We start from the raw sequence: 17777 nt of genomic DNA, 5'->3' as shown, positions 1-17777 counted from the left end.
CAAGGACAGTTTCTGTGCCAACACTTCTTGGGGATGACTTATAGGAAAGGAACTTACCTGACTCAGACTTTTTGTCAATATCTTGATAACGTTGAACAAAATCTTCTACTTGTTCCCTAGGAAAAAGGTCAGGCTCCACAAAACTGAGGAGGGAGTAGAGCTCTTGGAGGCTGTTCTGGATGGGCGTTCCGGTCAACAGGAGTCTGAAGACTACTGAGAACTCAAATACATGAATAAATAAAATTTTAAAAGAATCTGTAACACTGGGATATAAGACAGTTACCCATCACAACCTTTATCCATACAGAGACAGACATGATTTAATGGAATGACCAAGGGGACCTGAAATCAGAAAGCTCAGGTTCAAGTTGAATACTACCATTTGATATAGGAAAGAATATCTCTTCGGTTTCAACTATAAGAAGGGGACAACAATCCTGTGAAGAAGATACTGTTACTGGGGTGTAAGTAATAACACTTTATGAACTATCAAGGACTACATGAGTATTCAGTGTGGTTACTGTTATTCAATCTATGTGAGGATTCAAACTATATGTTACTACCTACATGGGCAATACACGAAAGCATTAGGGACACACTGCACATACTCATGCCATTTGAGAACCCAATGCTATAGGGTCAGGCCCCACCACTACAAGCAAAAAGCAAGAAGAGCTGTACTAAGAGAATGTCTGTAAAACTTTACGGTGTGCCAGATGCAAGACATCAAGACTTCTGGATGTTTCTGAACATAGAGCGGTACTGAGCCCCAAAAGTAAAACAATTCTTTAAATTTTCAGCAACAGATGAGAACACCAAGAATAAGACACTAATGAAGTAAAAGGTTAGGAAAAGAAATAACAACAGATATTAGGTCAAGCAAAGAACAACCTTTAAAGTGACATCAGCAAGAATTTAAATCATTAGAATTAAACAATACAGCACACAGAAAGTCATATCTTATATATGTATATTATTTTAAATATAAAAATATAGGCTGGGCTTGGTGGCTCAGCCTATAATCCCAGCACTCTGGGAGGACGAGGAGAGTGGATTGCCTGAGACCACGGATTTGAGACCAGCCAGGCAACTTGGTGAGACCTCATCTCTACAATAAATACAAAATTAGCCAGGTGTGGTAGCGTGTGCCTGTAGTTCTGGCTACTTGGAAGGTTGAGGCGGAAGGATCGCTGGAGCCCTGCAAGTTGACACTGGGGTAACTGTGAGCATGCCACTGCACTTCAGAGCCTGGGCAACAAAGTGAGACTCCAATTCACAAAAAGAAAAAAAAAAGAAAATACAATAAATACAATATGTATGTATATACATATTCACACATATACTCTGATATTTAAAATAATGAACATTTTTATTTTTAAAGTTATATACATGTATACATAAGTATATATGTTTTATATTTTATTTTGGATAAGTACACACACAGCAAAGGATATGGCAGTTATATAAATCCATGTATTAATGTAGGAATTATTGGTATGTTTTCCTTTTCTTGTCTTTATATATATTGATTCGGGAGAGGTCTAAGAAGGCATTGCTTTTGTAATATGAAAAAATGATAAATGAAATAACACAATCACTTAAAACTTACATTAAAAAAGGTTTTTTGGCAATCTCTTTTTTGTTTGTTTGCTTGTTTTTAATCAATGTCTACACATTCATGCTTGCTCTACTTGTTAGGCAATGTTTTTGTAATATTTCAAGTACTACATACATTTTTTCAACTGGTTGAAAAAAAATGCTCCCAATAGCCAAGTCACATTTTTATAGCATGTGTTCAACCAAGTAGAGTTGAGGTGAACAAAGAACATGATACCACAAAGCCAACCAACATTGCTAGTTAAAACAGTCAACTTATCCTATGACACGAATTAGCATTTTGATTCAAAGTAGTGTCCATTTTAGCAGAAAAACTTGTAACTGGGTAAAAAAGATCCAGAGACAAACCCTGTTTATATACAGTACTTTGTAAGGTTTTTTTATGTAAAATATTTTGCAAACATTTTTGATGCTATTAAATATTATTGTACATAATTGTTCATAGCAGCCTTACTTCATAAACACCATATAAACATAACATAAATTGTATAACCAATTCCCTATACCTCACACTTAGATTGTTTCCAATACAAATTGAAAACAGTATTAGGAAGGGGGAAAAAAAGGCATCACCCCTCTCCTCACCTCTAAGTCCACTAAATAAATGTGTTTTCTTTCTAACCAACTAGTTATCTGTAATTCAAACCTCACCTAAAAAGAATGCTTAGATGACTCTGAACAATTTCCTCATTTAATCCCTTTGAATCATAAGTTTCCTTATGAATAACAAGAAAAGGCTCTGGGACTAACAAAACTTAAGTTTCCCTACTCCAAATTCACATTCCTTTACTACTCTTACTTCTCTCATTGTAAATTAGTAAACTGCCATGGTAGTTTATGAAGCAGTTTGTATAGGCCAAACACCAGAATATAACTGCTATGCTTTGAATGTGTCCCCATCCAAAATTTAGGTGTTGTCACTGTGATAATATTAGAAAATGAGGTCTTTAAGAAGTGATTAGACCAGGAGGGGTCCTCTCTCATGGATGAGATTAAGACCCTTATAAAAGAAGTTTCATGTAGTGTTTGGCTAGCCTGCTCTCCTGTTCCCTGTTGCCCATCCACCTTCTGCCATGTGAGGACTCAATAAGAAGACCTATGCCTTGTGCCAGCACCTTGATCTTGGACTTTCCAGCCTCGAACAATGTGAAATTAAATTTCTAAGTAGCCGGGCTTGGTGGCTCAGCCTGTAATCCCGCGCCTTGGGGAGGCTGAGGTGAGTGGATTGCTTGAGCCCGCGGGTTCGAGGCCCACCTGGGCAACTTGGCGAGACCTCATCTCTACAGTAAATCAAAAATTAGCCGGGCATGGTAGCGCGCGCCTGTAGTTCCGGCTACTCGGAAGGCTGAGGTGGAAGGATTGCTGGAGCCCAGCAGGTCGAGGCTGCGGTGGCCGGGAGCGGCCGCTGCATTCCAGTCTGGGCGACAGAGTGAGACTCCAACTCAAAAACAAACAAACAAACAAACATAAATACATAAATACATAAATAAATAAATAAATGTAGCCAGGCGTAGTAGTGCGTGCCTGTGGTTATGGCTACTTAGAAGGCTGAGGCGGAAGGATCGCCGGAGCCCAGCAGGTCCAGGCTGCAGTAGCCGGGAGCGGCCACTGCACTCCAGTCTGGGCGACACAGTGAGACTCCAACTCAAAAAAAAAAAAAAATTTATAAGTATAAATTAACTAGTTTGTGGTAAGCAAACTAAGACAACAACCTCTTAGAATAAGATATCATTGAGAGTCTCTGTAAAGAAGGCAAAGGACACCAGGGAGCAGAGGGGATCCCAACAGGGGACAGCAATCTTTGAGACTGGGCTACTAATAGACAGTGACCACATCTGCATTAAAACTCTAAACCTACAACTTTTAAGCAAGTAAATACAGAATTCAGATTTAAGACTTTCCTCCAAATGACCTCTAAATATATTAATTGGTTTACTATAGGACAGGGACCAAATTTCAATTATCATCACATAAATTAACATATGTGGTCTCATAAATGAAAAAGCCTTTACCAGGTCAGTGAGAAGAAGGGTACTTCATATTCCACTGGCTCCTCAGACAATAGGGCAAATCTAGGCTACAATTATATCTACTTTGCCAGAATGATGCCAGAGATCAAGAGAAAGGAATGAAAGCAAATGTATCACATTCAATGGTAGGGTAAAGATAACTTAGATTGAAGGTAATATTCAGTGGTATGAAATTGGTTTCCCCATGACCCCATGTGAACTGGTAATCTTTTTTTTTTTTTTGAGTTGGAGTCTCACTCTGTTGCCCAGGCTGGAGTGCACTGGCATAATCACAGCTCACCACAGCCTTCAACTCCTGGGTTCAAGCGATCCTCCTGCATAAGCCTGGGACTACAGGTGTACATGACCACACCTGGCTAATTTAAACAAAAAATATTTTTGTAAAGATGAGGTCTCCTTCTGTTGCACAGGCTAGTCTCAAACTCCTGAGCTCAAGCAATCTTCCTGCCTCAGTCTCCCTAAGTACTGGGATTACAGTGTTAGCCACCATACCCGGCCAGAAGTTAGGCCATATTAAGTACTACTTTGTCATCTACAAAATGTTCAACTGGTCTTGCAGAAACGTGACTGAAAAACATTATTTCAATTTAATTAACTCTATACAGGCCTTTAATTTTTTTTTTAAGAGCATTATGGGGGGAAGGAGAAATGACTAGGTGGAACACAGGATTTTTAGGGTAGTGAAAATACTCTGTATGATATTATAATGATGGATACATTTCATTACATATTTGTCAAACATGTCATTCTCATCATCAGGTGGTATTAAAAGTTACATCTAAGTTTTCTGTTTCATGGACCAATACAAGGCTTAAAAGTTAACTAAAAAGAAGTATACTTAAAACTCCCTTTCTAAAAAGTTAATTCTATAGCACTGACTGTACTTTAGATTATTTATTAGAAAAAGGCTCAAATGATTCATATAGGAATATTATAGTAAAACCTTCAAACAGCAGTCCTTGAAAGGTGTACGTTGCAATGTAAAGAACCTAATACCTATTAGCCACACTATGTATCTTTAATTGATTTTAATTCTCATAACAGCCTTCCAAGGTAAGAACCAATTATCCCCATTTTACAGATGAAGACACTGAAGTGCACAGATATTAAATAACCAACTCAAGGACACACAACCAATGGGTAGAGAGCTAGAATGTAGGACTCCCACCATGTCACTTTTCATCAGCAGAATGTACAACACCAAGAGTGAATCCTAATGTAAACTAGGAGCTCTGAGTGATAATGATGTGTCAATGTAGGTTTATCGAGTGACAAATATACCATTCTGGCGATGCTGATAACAATGGAAGATATACATGTGTGGGGACCAGGGGCATGTGGCAAATGTCTGTACTTTCTGCTCAATTTTACTACTTACCCTAAAACTGCTTTTTTTTTTTAAGGGAAAAAAGTCTATTTTAAAAAGGAGGATTATATAAAAACTAAGACTATCCTGAAAATTTACCTCTGAAAGGGTCTTATGTAGCAGAGAGCTTTGGTTTTTCAACCTGTGAGCTTCATCCACAACAAGAACACTCCAATGGAATCTGTGAGAGAAAATCCAAGCTTTCAGTTTTGTGTAACTTTAACACTTATTTCACAACCAAGTCTTACTGCAAAACTATGACTGCTTTTAGAAAGTCTTAACAGGAAGCCCATTCTATTAGAAATATAGCCAAATTACCTTCCTATCTGAGAGGTTTCCATGTATGTAAGACAATACATGGATAAGACAGTAAAATTAAGGGTATTTTTTTCCAAGATGGGAAACACCTATGCAGAAAGGAAGAAGACAGAGATAGAGACAGAAAGGAAAAGTAAACGTTTATGACTCTCTATCCTACTACGTGCCAGACACTAAACTCATGGCCTTATGTGTTATTTAGTCTAAGAGAAATATGGTAAGTAGACTTAACTGTGCTCATTTTACCATTGAGAAAAATAAGCTCAGAAAGGTTAGGTGACTTGACTAAGGTCATAAAGTTTGAGCTGACATTCAAGCAAAGAAAGAACAGAGATGGTAGTGTCATAGTAACTTAATAAATGTGAATTTAAAATGGGAAAGTGGTGAATAAGATCCAGTGTTACAGATGTCCAGGAAGATATTGGATGTGTTAATATGGAGGTCATTGGTGGCTGTTGCCAGGGCACATTAGGTAGCATACGAGGTTATAACAGCAAATTCTCAAGAAGTTTCTGTCGTAAAAACATATCCTTTGACAACTACTACTCAAGAAGCTGTGCAAAAAAAAAAAAAAAAAAAGGAAAAAGAAAAAAGATGTATGAATATGTTTTAAGTTGCATTATTTAAAACAGCAAAAAATGGAAAATAATCTAAATGTCTAATAATAGATGATGAAATATTATATAGTATTCTAAATGATAAATGATTATGTTACAATAAAAAGACTCATACCATAACCAAAAAGATACAAATATTGTATATCCTTCTTTTTTTCTTTAACAAATGTGTAAACCATACAAAAGGTAATAAAGTAGAAATTATAAGATTTTTAACTTTTTACTTTGTAAACATTCTGGAATCCCATTACATTATTTTTATATTTAAAAAACTAAGTGTATATATGGTAAATAGAATATTGGAAAGATATTAGCTATTAAAAGGAAAATTCCTCAAAAATTAGGGAAAGATTTTGAGTACAGATTGGCCTTATATGGAGGAAGCCTTTTTCCTCTGAGGCTAAAGAGAAAATCCAGAAGACAGAGGACAGGTGGAAGAACAGAGATGCCTACCAAATTACCATTTACTAACTGAGATGAGTGTAAGTGGAGGGAGATCTAAGGGTCCACAGAGAACACAGGAAGTCCAAGCAGAGGGCTGGGTAGCATGAGTAGGACTACAAGAATAAGGGCCCAGATGAAGTTGGACAATGTTGTAAGACAAGGTGTGAAAGTATCTGTAGTATAGTACAAGGCTGTTTGAATCAGTCTTCAAAACCAATTCAGCCCTATTGCCTAGTGAAAAACCAAACACACGGGCATCCAATAAATGCTTGTTCAATGACAGGCTGTGGGGAAGTGGATTTTGGCTCAGCAAAAGGAAGTAGGCCGAATCACTCATCAAAGGACACTTTAAAGGATGCTCCCTGAAAGGGAAGAGATGAGGGGAATTTCAACACTGAATAGAGACTCTGACAAGGTAACCTCTAATCCTCTTGATCTAAAAATTTTGTCTACTGTCCCCAAAATTTTAACTTTTTCATATTGTCAACATGCATAGTCTGAACTTTCCATAATAAACCTTTTCAGGGCAAAGATTATATTATACTTCCCTGCTATTCTCAGAGTGTGCCATACAGTAACATGCAATATAGCCTCGCCAACTATACTGAAAGAATACATTTACAATGTTGAGATTCCTATTATGAGACATTATACATGTCCTTTTGTTACTTAGGTTCTTCAATCCACCTGAAAATGCATTCAAAACAGATTATCTGAGATAGAAAGATTATGTTTCTGCTATATAATGTAAAACTCCAGTACACTTTGATACTTTGAGTAGTCTTTAAAAAGAGGCTCCAAAGCACTGAATGTGGGGTTTAAATGTCCGCTTTGCCACTTACCAGCAATGTAACCCTGGATGGGTTCCCCAATCTCTTACTTTCCTCACCTGTAAAATGGGTAACACCTGTCTACTAGGGTTTTCATGAAGACTAAATGGGATGGTTCATGTAAAGCACTCAACAACATTTATGTCCCAATTTTATTGTCTCATGTTTTATGGTTATCTGTTTATTTCTCATCTCTCTACTGGAATTTATGTCCTCTTAGGGTAGTTCTATGATTTACCTCTCTGGTATTGTTAGTAACTCTCAGAACTTTGTCTTTCCAATGAGAGACCTTCAACAAATACTAAGCTGGATATTAATAATAAAAAAGAAGAAAGCATATCTTCTTCTTAAGAAAAGATAATATACTCACTTAAAGGAAATACTGGATAGAAGTCACGAAATCTATGACCTCGCCTCTAGTATTTCAAAATAAGATGAAATCTAACTCACAAGAACCTGGATGATAAATAACGTTTAAAATTATTGATAAAGTATCTTAAAAACAAAAACCCAAATTTTAAGGATGCAGAATACTCATCTAACCATGTCATCATTACATAGGTTATGGAGAATGAAAGCCTGTCATCATTATCTTTCTTTCTTAATTACCTAAAATCTAACTCTTCTTTAATCTACATTGTAACTGTTATCTTGACATGACCATGTTACTGTAACATGTCATTCTTATTATCAGGTGGTATTAAGGGTTACATCTAAGTTTGCTACTTCATGGGCCAATATGAGGCTTAAAAGTTAACTAATGAGCAGTACACTTAAAACTCCCTTTCTAAAAAGTTAATTCTATAGCATTGATTGTTACTTTTTTATTTATTAGGAAATGGCTCAAATGATTCTTTACTTCCTATTACAGTAAAATCTTCAAACAGCAGTCCTTGAAAGGGGTAAGTTGCAATGTAAAGAACCTAATATCTATTAACCATACTTTGTATCTTTAATTAAATTTAATTCTCATAACAACCATCCAAAGTGAGAAACAATTATCCCCAATTTACAGATGAAGATGCTGAAGTGCATGGAAACTAAATAACTAACTCAAGGACATAAAGCTAACGGATGGAAGGCTAGAAATAGGATTCTCCATCAACAGAACTCATGGAAGACACACCAGACATAGTAGAGGTAAAGCACTAAAATGTGAAGATGTGGTTTTCATGATGCGTTCAACACAATTTCTGAAGTAGTACACCTACTCACGATTTTAGAAATGATGCGTCTTTCAAGCAAATCTGAAAAATGAAGAAAGACATGTTACAAAGATTGGTATTGACAGACTTTGATATTAATAAACTAGCTTTTTGTGGACTCTTAAACTACGAGATTTATCTAAGTCTTATTTGTTCACTAGGTTAAAAAAAGCTCTGAGTATAATTTGTAAGTAGTACTATCTTATAAACAAAGAGAAGGGAGGCATGGTTAAGTGAAAGGCCTTGCTTACAGTGATGCAGACAGTCTGAGCTTGAAGAACAAGGATTTAAAATGAGACTGGAACGAAGTGTCCTCCACTCTCGTCCTCCAGTAACAAACCCTTTCCCCTGCCTGCCTACCTGATCTCTGCTCATCAACCAAGAGGCAGCTCAAGTGCTACCTCCCTAGGAAGCCATCCCCCTTGATCTCCCAGGAGAGTAACGGAAAGAAGTAATTTGAAGCACAATAATTCTCCAATTCCTTTGATCACAGTCTCTGAGAATCTGATGAAGGTATACTACCTGCCCAGAAAAATGTGTGTTCTCAAAAAAACTTAAATATAATTCCAGAGGAATCTACAGCTTCTAAGATCACAGGTTAGGAGTTCTTCCTGTAGAGCAACAAATGGATACCTCATAGGTAGTCAGCAGCACATGAAAACGTGATTCCTGTTTCAGGTCTTGCTGAAGGTGGGCTCTTTCCTCTTTGTTGCCTGCATATGTTACACAGGAAAGACCTGGAGCAAATCTGAATCCAAGAACAGAGGTAGATAAACGTGGCCACTAGAGTCATGGAACAGGATGTGATTATCTGAAAAATTACATTTTCTGGAAGGATTGCAATGTGGAGACTTCATGAGATCCCACAAGCAGAAAGAGTGCTGGAGCCCTGAATCTTTTTTTTTTTTTTTAAGTCGGAGTCTCACTCTGTTGCCCAGGTTGGACTGCAGTAGCATGCTCACGGTCACTGTAGCCTCGACTTGCTGGGCCCAGGCAATCCTTCCGCCCTCAGCCTTCCATGTAGCTGGAACTACAGACGTGCGCTACCATGCCCAGCTTATTTTTTTATTTACTGTATAGACGAGGTCTGACCAAGTTGCCCAGGCTGGTCTCAAACCCCTGGAGTCAGGCAATCCTCTTGCCTCAGCCTCCCAAAGTGCTGGGATTACAGGCTTGAGTCACCATGTCCAGCCTGATCTCTGAATCTATCCAAAGTAATGGTTAAACCTCAGGGCAAGTTCCTGTGAGAATAGATAGAAGGATCAGATTTAAGTAGGTCTTGTTCAGACTCTAAAAATAAAACATGTTACACAGGAACTTAGTAATATGTTATTTACTTCCTATGTCACTATAAAAAAAAAGGAGGTTTCTCCTTTAGTTCGTCAACATTTACTAAAAATGAGAACTGACTGCTAAACTGCCAAATAGTTAATAATCACATGCACTGGACCCTCCCCATATCATATCCTAAGTGTCTTCCTACAATGTATCAATTCAGAGTTTTCTGGAACAAACTCACTGATTATGACGGCATGCTGTTTTATCATATTTTACACATAATCCAGACAAAAAAAATCTTAATCAACATAAACAAAAAAATTCAGCTACATCTACTCTGTACCTCTCCATTTCTTCTTTCCAGTTGCTCAAAACAGACAAGGGACAAAGAATTAGAAACGGTCCTTCATCGTTTAATCTTCCTGCCAAGTAAATGAAGAAAGCAATAGTCTGGAACACAGAAGAAGAAGGCAATTTTGATCACTTTTTTAAAATAAGAGACCACCACACAGTTCCCACAACCCAGTAGGGAACATAAACTCTAATATATGACTTATTTTACAAAGAAATAATGTACAATTTTCCACATATTAGGAGGGTAATCCATTCCTAAAGTGAAATAATACAAGCTTCAATATACTTGCCACAGAAATTTATGATATTCAATTACTTCAGTAGTTAACGAACAATGAGGCTCAATAGTTGGGTAATTGAACCTCTTATGCAAAGAAAAAAGCCAGAAAAGACAACAGAAATCAGTGAAAATAATGCAACTAATTGACAAGATCAGCAATATTCTGTAAACATAAAGCAAGTGCCAAGATATCACAAATGGCCCTACACTGCTTGCCAGGCTCTCCAAAGGGATGTCTTCCTTTCTTGCTAACTTCCTCCCTCCCCTACAGTTTTCCTTCCTTCTACATGTATTTACAGGGCATCTTCTACTTGCAGGGTACAGTGCTAAGGTCCAGTTACACAACAGTAAACAAAACAGATAAAACTAGCTCTCTTGGAGCACACATTCTACCAGGAAAAACAGACAATAAATAATCCTCCTAAGCTTAAGGAAAGGCATAAAATACAAATCTTTGTAATGGCAAACAGGCACACCTCAGAAGATTCTAGTATACACTTTTGACTTGAATGTTGTGATATATAGAGAAAATAACAACCTATTTTAAAACCAAAATGTGTTAGGAGGCTCCATCTCCAAATGCTGAGTTATTTCTGAGAAAAATCTATCCTAAGGATATAATTCAAAATTCTGAAAGAGTCAGATGCCCAAAGATGTGCACATCAAGATTAATTTAAATAGCACAAAAAGAAGGGGGAAAAATACCACCATTCTTCATCTGTAAAACATTTAAGTAAATTATGATAAATTATTTTGATAGAATATTATACAGCCAGTTGATATTGACTGTGAAGAATACAACAAAATGAAAAATTGCAATGACAGTGTTAGATTAACAAAATGCAAACTATACACGCATTATAATTTCAACCATGCAATACATAGATTGCTACTCATTATGGTTTGCATGCTGTGATTATAGGGTGGCAGTTAATTTTTTTATAATGGATGTAATTTCCTTTTAACTTATCTATGACTTCCCAGCCCAAATTGTGCCCAGAGCAATGCTTTCATAAGTGGCTCACTGGATTAAGACTATTCTGTTTAGCTTTCTCTAAGGATGCAATTTAGAGAAAGCTTATCTTTTATTACTATAAACCAGATATGTCTTCAAAATGAATTTGGAATCACTAGTGAATTCCACCAAGCATTTAAGGAAGAAATGACACACCAATTCTACATAAACTCTTTCAGAAAATTGGAGAGAAGGAAATACTTCTCAACTCATTCTATAAGGCTAGCTTTACATCAATATTAAAACCAGATAAAGACATTACAAGAAAAGCAAATAACAGGCCAATATCCTTCATGAACAGAGATGCAGAAATTCTACAAAATTTTAACCAAACAAATATGGCAGTGGTATATTTTTAGGGAGCATAAATTAGAACTATGAGAACACCCTGGGAAAAGGACAAGTGAATTTGCTAGTTCTGAATGAAGTCAGTAGAGCAATTCCAATGACCAAGGCAAAGGAGATTGCAGGGACAGTCCTTTCCTGATGCCAGAGACAGTCAGCCTGGATCCCAGAAACATCTGTGAAACTGATCTTTGTTATAGAGCTCTCAGTTAACGAATGTACTATGACCAGAACTGTCTTGTCTGGGAAAGTCGAGGGTTATAAATGAGGTACGTCATGGTATACTACTAAGAGGTCATACTGTATTCTGGATAACTCTGAGATTGATAAAATATATCTGGCTTAAACAGTCTGCAGCACATGGTCAGACTAGTCTATTGCAGAACTGCTCCAGTTTGATGTTTATGTATATAAGGTTAGCCTTGGTGGGGACAGTTGAGTTTCTAAAGGGATGGATGGGACCCTTGCTTATTCTATGTGTTCACTGATGAAACCTTTTTGGGATTGGGAAATGAGTATCTCTGTGGTTTCTGATCAAACTTCCTCTGCTGTGTATCCTGATTGCACTTTCTTTAGTATCCTATAGATAAACAAACCCTGTGTGATTAACCCAATGGGTAATTTATGGCCTTTCCAACAATCCAAGACCACCACTGACACCTGTCAATCCAGGGTAGCACTGGTGATTGTCCTGCCAGAACATTTCAACATGCCATCTACTTATCAATGTTGAAGGAGGCTGTCTGATTCTTTAGGTCTCTAGATTCTATCCTACCTCCTTTTAAGGCCATTAGATGGTCAGGTCATTTTGAAAAACACAGAGCACTTCCTCTAACATGATAGAGAAATAGGAAGGAGGCTCGCCTCCCACTGAGAATGAGAAATCAATGTGGGAATGATTCATTGAACTACAAAAAGTATTGCTAAGGAGGTCACAGTCTGTTTGATTCCTAGGCAAGTATATTTGCTTTACACAGAGAAAAATGTATCCAGGTCTATTAGTTGCAATTTTAACCCAGGCCTGTCTTCTCACAGATAAACGTCAAAAGCCAGATGAGATAAGAGTAGGACGCAATTTGAAACCACTGCTACCACTAGAAAAAATACACTCTAAGACTGTGAACTCTTACTAAAGGTTCAGGCATTTCACCTACTAGTATAAAAACACATACTGTAGCTAACGGCTAAAGATGGTAGTGAGTTGTAAGGAGCTATTTCAGTGGTGCTGAACAGTGGTCATCCCTCAGTAACTTACCTGGCAGGTCTTCCCCAGGCCCATCTCATCTCCCAGGATGCAGCCATTTTGACAATGGAAGCGTTGGGCTAGCCAGTTGACTCCCTCTAGTTGATAAGATCGTAGATGAATCCCTATGAATAAAAAAATACATCAAATCTGAAGAGCAGACATTTCAATACTCGCCTAGGCAATGTTCTAAGTCTTTGAATGAGGATCACAGCCTTCCCACAACTCCAGACCACACTGGCCATATCTTTTGCTGGGAAGAAGATATGAATATATGAGTATCTGCTGACTTCCAAACTACTTTTTGAGCAGACATAGTCACCATTATATGCAAAGCCCTAAAACAGCTTGTCACTGTTACCTGATCCCCTTGATATATGAGAAAGTCAACTTGGGATTTGGCCTCTATACCACCTAGTCTCATGCCAGAGTCCATTCTGGGAAATGAGGCATTACTGATGCAACTTAACAAACAACAACACATGGATTGTACATGTGTCTGCTTGCTTAGTTGCACCCATGTAAATTTGCCATTGGTGCTAAATGGAAAAATTGAGACAGGACTACATTAAATAAGGCTTCAACAGAGAAGGAATGTTTTAAGAATGGAAATGATGCTTCATAAAGGGTGTTTAATAGTATACGATGATGGCAGAAAATGTGTGAAATCCACATGGAGCTTCTGCCTCTCTTTTCTCTTCCCTTTGGGAAAAAAATCCTATTTCAGAGAATAGTCCTATTTTTGGAAGGTGGAAGACACTAACCATATTTTATATAAGAACTATTAGCAAAACTAGAACTTTCTGATGTAACTTATACATTTAAAAAATCTATACATATATAATAATTACAGACTGTTAAAAAATAACAATTGTTTTCTAGAGACTTATTAAATACCAAGGAAAGTAGTAAACACTTTACATAAATTACAGTACCTCAATTAATTCTTATAACAGTCCTATATAACAGTGTGTAGATTAGAAAATTAAGGTAGCCAAAAAAGATGTGAAATTTGGAGACTCCTACTTTCAGAAAGATGGGAGTATATGTACTTTCCCCTATTTCTCCCACTAAATGCAACTAAAAATCCTGGACATGACATTATAAAACAAACATAACAATCCTCTGAAAGGCATACTGAAGAAGCAGACTGGCCAGGGACCTTAGGATCTAAGGAGTGATGAGATAGTAAGCTCCCTGGGATTTTTTTCCCCTCATATATCTGTCTGGGAGGTCAAGAAATCAGCAAACTGGAAACACCAGTTGGTGGAGATCAAACACTCACACACACACACACACACACACACACACCCACACACCCCAAAAGCCTGCTCCTGCTAGAAAATGGCAACCTACGAAGATAGAAAGCTTTCAGATAATAACTGCTCTTTCTAGCCAGATAACACAGCAAAAAACCTGCAGCCCCAATCACACCAGCAAAGACCAAGTGGGGAGCATAGATTTCCATCAATGGCTAGAAGGAGGTACCCCTCTATCCCAACCAGGATGGGTATAAGAGAAGTCTAAGTAGGAAATTGGGATTTTTAGCCCCACCAACCAGTAATAAAGCCCTCCTTGTATGCTTCTGCCTTCCCCTGCAGTATCAGTGGAGATCCAGTGGGGAGCCAGAACTACTACCCTCACCCAAGAAGGAGGAACCCCTTCTCTCTTCCCAGATGTTAACAGAGGCAGACAGACGAAGCCTGGTCTTCTATCTCCTCTTGACAGTTACAAGGCAGCAGTTCCACCTCCCCTGCCACCGTAGTGCCAGACAAAGACAAACAGAAAGTTTGAAATACAAACATTCCTGATTTCATTTAAAAATCATTCATCATACCAAGAACTGGGACTATTTCAAACTAACTGAAAAAAAGTAATTAATAGGTGCCAACACACAGGTGACACAGATGTTAAAATTATCTGACAAAGATTTTAAAGCAGTAAGGATAAAAAAATGCTTCAACAATTAACAACACACGAACAATTGAAAAAATAGAAAGCCTCAAGTAAGAAATAGAAAATCTCAGCAAAAAAATACAAAGAAGAACCAAATGGAATTTTTTTTTTTTTTTTTGAGTCAGAGTTTCACTCTGTCACCCAGGCTGGAGTGCAGTGGCACACTAACAGCCACTGCAGCCTAAACCTTCTGCCTCAGACTTCCAAGTAACTGGAACTACAGGTGTGCACCACCACACCCGACTAATCTGTTTTATATGCTATAGAGGCAAGGTCTTGCCATGTTGCTCAGGCTGGTCTCGAATCCCTGAGCTCAGGCAATCCTCTCGCCTCTGCCTCCCAAAGTGCTGGGATTACAGGCGTGAGCCACTGCGCCCGGACAAATGGAAATTTTAAAACTGAAGAATACAACAACCAAAATAAAAAAGTCCAATGGATAGGATCAATATCAGAATGAAAGGAAGTGAGGAATCAATAAGCAGAACAACAGAAATTACACAATCAGAACAAGAGAGAGAAAAGAGACTGAAAAGTTAACCTCAGGGAACTGTGGGCCAATAACAAAAAATTTAACATTCATTCACTGGTGTCCACTAAAGAAATATAGGCCCAAAAAAGTACTTAAAGAAATAATGGCTGAAAACTCTTAAATTTGACGAACAGCCTACAGATGAAAGAAGCTGAGTGAAATGCAAACATAAGAAGCCCAAAGAAATGTACAGCAAACCAGGCTCAGTGGCTTAGCCTGTAATCCCAGCACTTTGGGAGGCCGAAGTAAGTGGACTGCCTGAGCCCGGGCAACTTGGTGAGACCTCATCTCTACAATAAATCAAAAATTAGCCGGGCGTGGTAGTACATGCCTGTAGTTCCAATTACTTGGAAGGCTGAGGCAGAAGTATCGTTGGAGGTCGATGTTGGGGTGGCCGTGAGCATGCCACCATATTCCAGCCCAGGTGATAAAGTGAGACTTCAACTCAAAAAATAAAAAAAACTGTACACAAATGCATATAACATCTTTCTTTTTTTACAATAGCCAACAACTACAAACAACTCATATATTCTTCAGTGGGTGAATGGTTAAACAAATGGTAGTATATCCATAATATGGAATACTACTCAGCAATAAAAAGAAACAAACTGTTGACAGATGCAACCATCTGGATAAATCTCCAGAGAATTATGTCGAGTGAAAAAAGCGAATCCCCAAGGTTAGATATTATATGATTCTAATTATATATCACTTTCAAGATGACAAAATTATAGAAATAGAGAACAAATTAGCAGTTGCGGATGGTTGAAGAAGTGGTGGGGCAGGGAAGTAAGTGTAGCTTTCAAAAGGCAACATGAGGGATCCTTGCAGTGATGGAATGTTCTGTTTCTTGACTGTATCAATGTCAATATCCTGGTTGTAATACTGTACTATAGTTTTGCAAGAGAAACGTTAAGTTTAAAAGTTATATGGGATCTTTCTGTATTATTTCTTACAATTGAATGGGAATCTAAAATTACCATATGGGATCTTTCTGTATTATTTCTTACAACTGAACGGGAATCTAAAATTACCATAAAATACAGTACTTAACACTTAGACGTTAACTACAAAAATCAGAAATTACCCTAGCCAGGTTAGGCAGAAAGGGATTTAATACAAGGAATTAGATCACCATAAAATTGTTTGTAGGGCTGGAGGAGAACCATGCAGGCTAAGCATCCAAGCATAATTATTGGATCAGCACCACAGAACTGGCCCACTAAGGATCTACCTTCCTGACCAGGAAGCCAGGAACCAATCAGAGGCCACTGCACCAGCTGTCAGCTCCAGGAAATTATCACCTCAGCCACAACTCTCCCAGCAAAATAAATGCTCTGTACCCTACCCTAAATGATGTTGAGGAAGACTAAGTGATAAGGAAAAAATTACAATTTCCAAAAATAATGTACATGAAGCCCCATTTTACCCCCCCAAAAGGAAATTATATACACACATGGACAAATGACTGGCAGGATAGAGAACATGTGAAAAGTAATGGGACTGTGAAGATTAAAATTTATTTTCTTTATGCATAAGCTATTTCCCTACATGTTTTACAGAGAACATGTACTACTTCTGAAACCAAAAGAAAAAAAATTAGTAAGAATTTTTTCATCCACTTACAAATAATAGTTTCTCAGAATATTAATTTATTCTTCCAAATAGAAATAGGACTCACAAGTTTTAGCAGTCAGAAATTATTTCTTTGACTACATCTATTTTCCTTTCTTTCCCCCCACTACCAATTTATCCCACCCAAGTTTCCACCCAAGCATCCACACTTACCTACCCACTTCTGCATGTACTCACTCTATCCCATCCAAACTCACAATCTCTTGTCTACTCGTGTTCACTAAAAAGCATTAGCCAAATAGACATTGCTCCTGGTGTATTAGCCACAGCTGAGAATCCTTGCCACCTTTCTGAGCCCTCTCTCACAATAGCTTTCAAACCAAAGAACCAAACAAACCAAACCAAAGAACCAATTCACTTGCAGGGAAACAGGCAAACACACAAACATAACAACTGTAATCAAGATATGTCAAACACAAAAAAGCGGCTCACAAACTCATACCTAAATTGGAGACTCCTTACAACCACAGATACACATTCTTACAGACTCAGGAAATCAAGAGAGAGGTATCATGTCTGTATTCTCTCCATCTTCATCCATCCCTCGTCTAGGCTGAATACAGAACTGCACCTTCCTTCTGTTTCATTCCGAGAACAACAAGCCTCACACTTTCGTGGTATAGAGCACATACTATAAGTTCAATAAATACTTGCCTATACTTTTATTTTATTTTATTTTTTTGAGTTGGAGTCTCACTCTGTCGCCCAGACTGGA

The 17777-nt window shown here is 37.7% G+C and overlaps 1 protein-coding gene across 11 annotated transcripts in view; it reads right to left on the bottom strand.

Moving 5' to 3' along the window:
- The window catches only part of CHD1L (chromodomain helicase DNA binding protein 1 like), a 55811-nt gene extending 42738 nt beyond the window's left edge, over positions 1-13073 (bottom strand). The window contains exons 1-6 of one of the 11 annotated variants that reach the window (XM_008063765.2): positions 12955-13073; positions 10049-10155; positions 9061-9175; positions 8438-8469; positions 5113-5194; positions 58-220 (exon numbers count right to left, since the gene is read on the bottom strand). In XM_008063765.2, the coding sequence (XP_008061956.1) occupies positions 58-220; positions 5113-5194; positions 8438-8469; positions 9061-9175; positions 10049-10155; positions 12955-12978 (523 nt within the window). In that variant the 5' untranslated portion in view covers positions 12979-13073. Of the gene's footprint in view, positions 1-57; positions 230-5112; positions 5202-8437; positions 8470-9060; positions 9176-10048; positions 10156-12954 lie in introns of those variants that run through there. The other 10 variants (XM_021715357.1, XM_021715358.1, XM_021715355.1 and 7 more) reach the window with 10 other exon arrangements.
- Between the last annotated feature and the right edge of the window lie 4704 nt (positions 13074-17777).

The sequence above is a fragment of the Carlito syrichta genome, unplaced genomic scaffold (genome assembly GCF_000164805.1).
Source record: "Carlito syrichta isolate Samal-C Ts95f unplaced genomic scaffold, Tarsius_syrichta-2.0.1 Scaffold307024, whole genome shotgun sequence".
NCBI classification, from domain to species: domain Eukaryota; kingdom Metazoa; phylum Chordata; class Mammalia; order Primates; family Tarsiidae; genus Carlito; species Carlito syrichta.
Note: the sequence above shows the minus strand (reverse complement) of the source record. Positions and strands in the feature narration are given on the sequence as shown.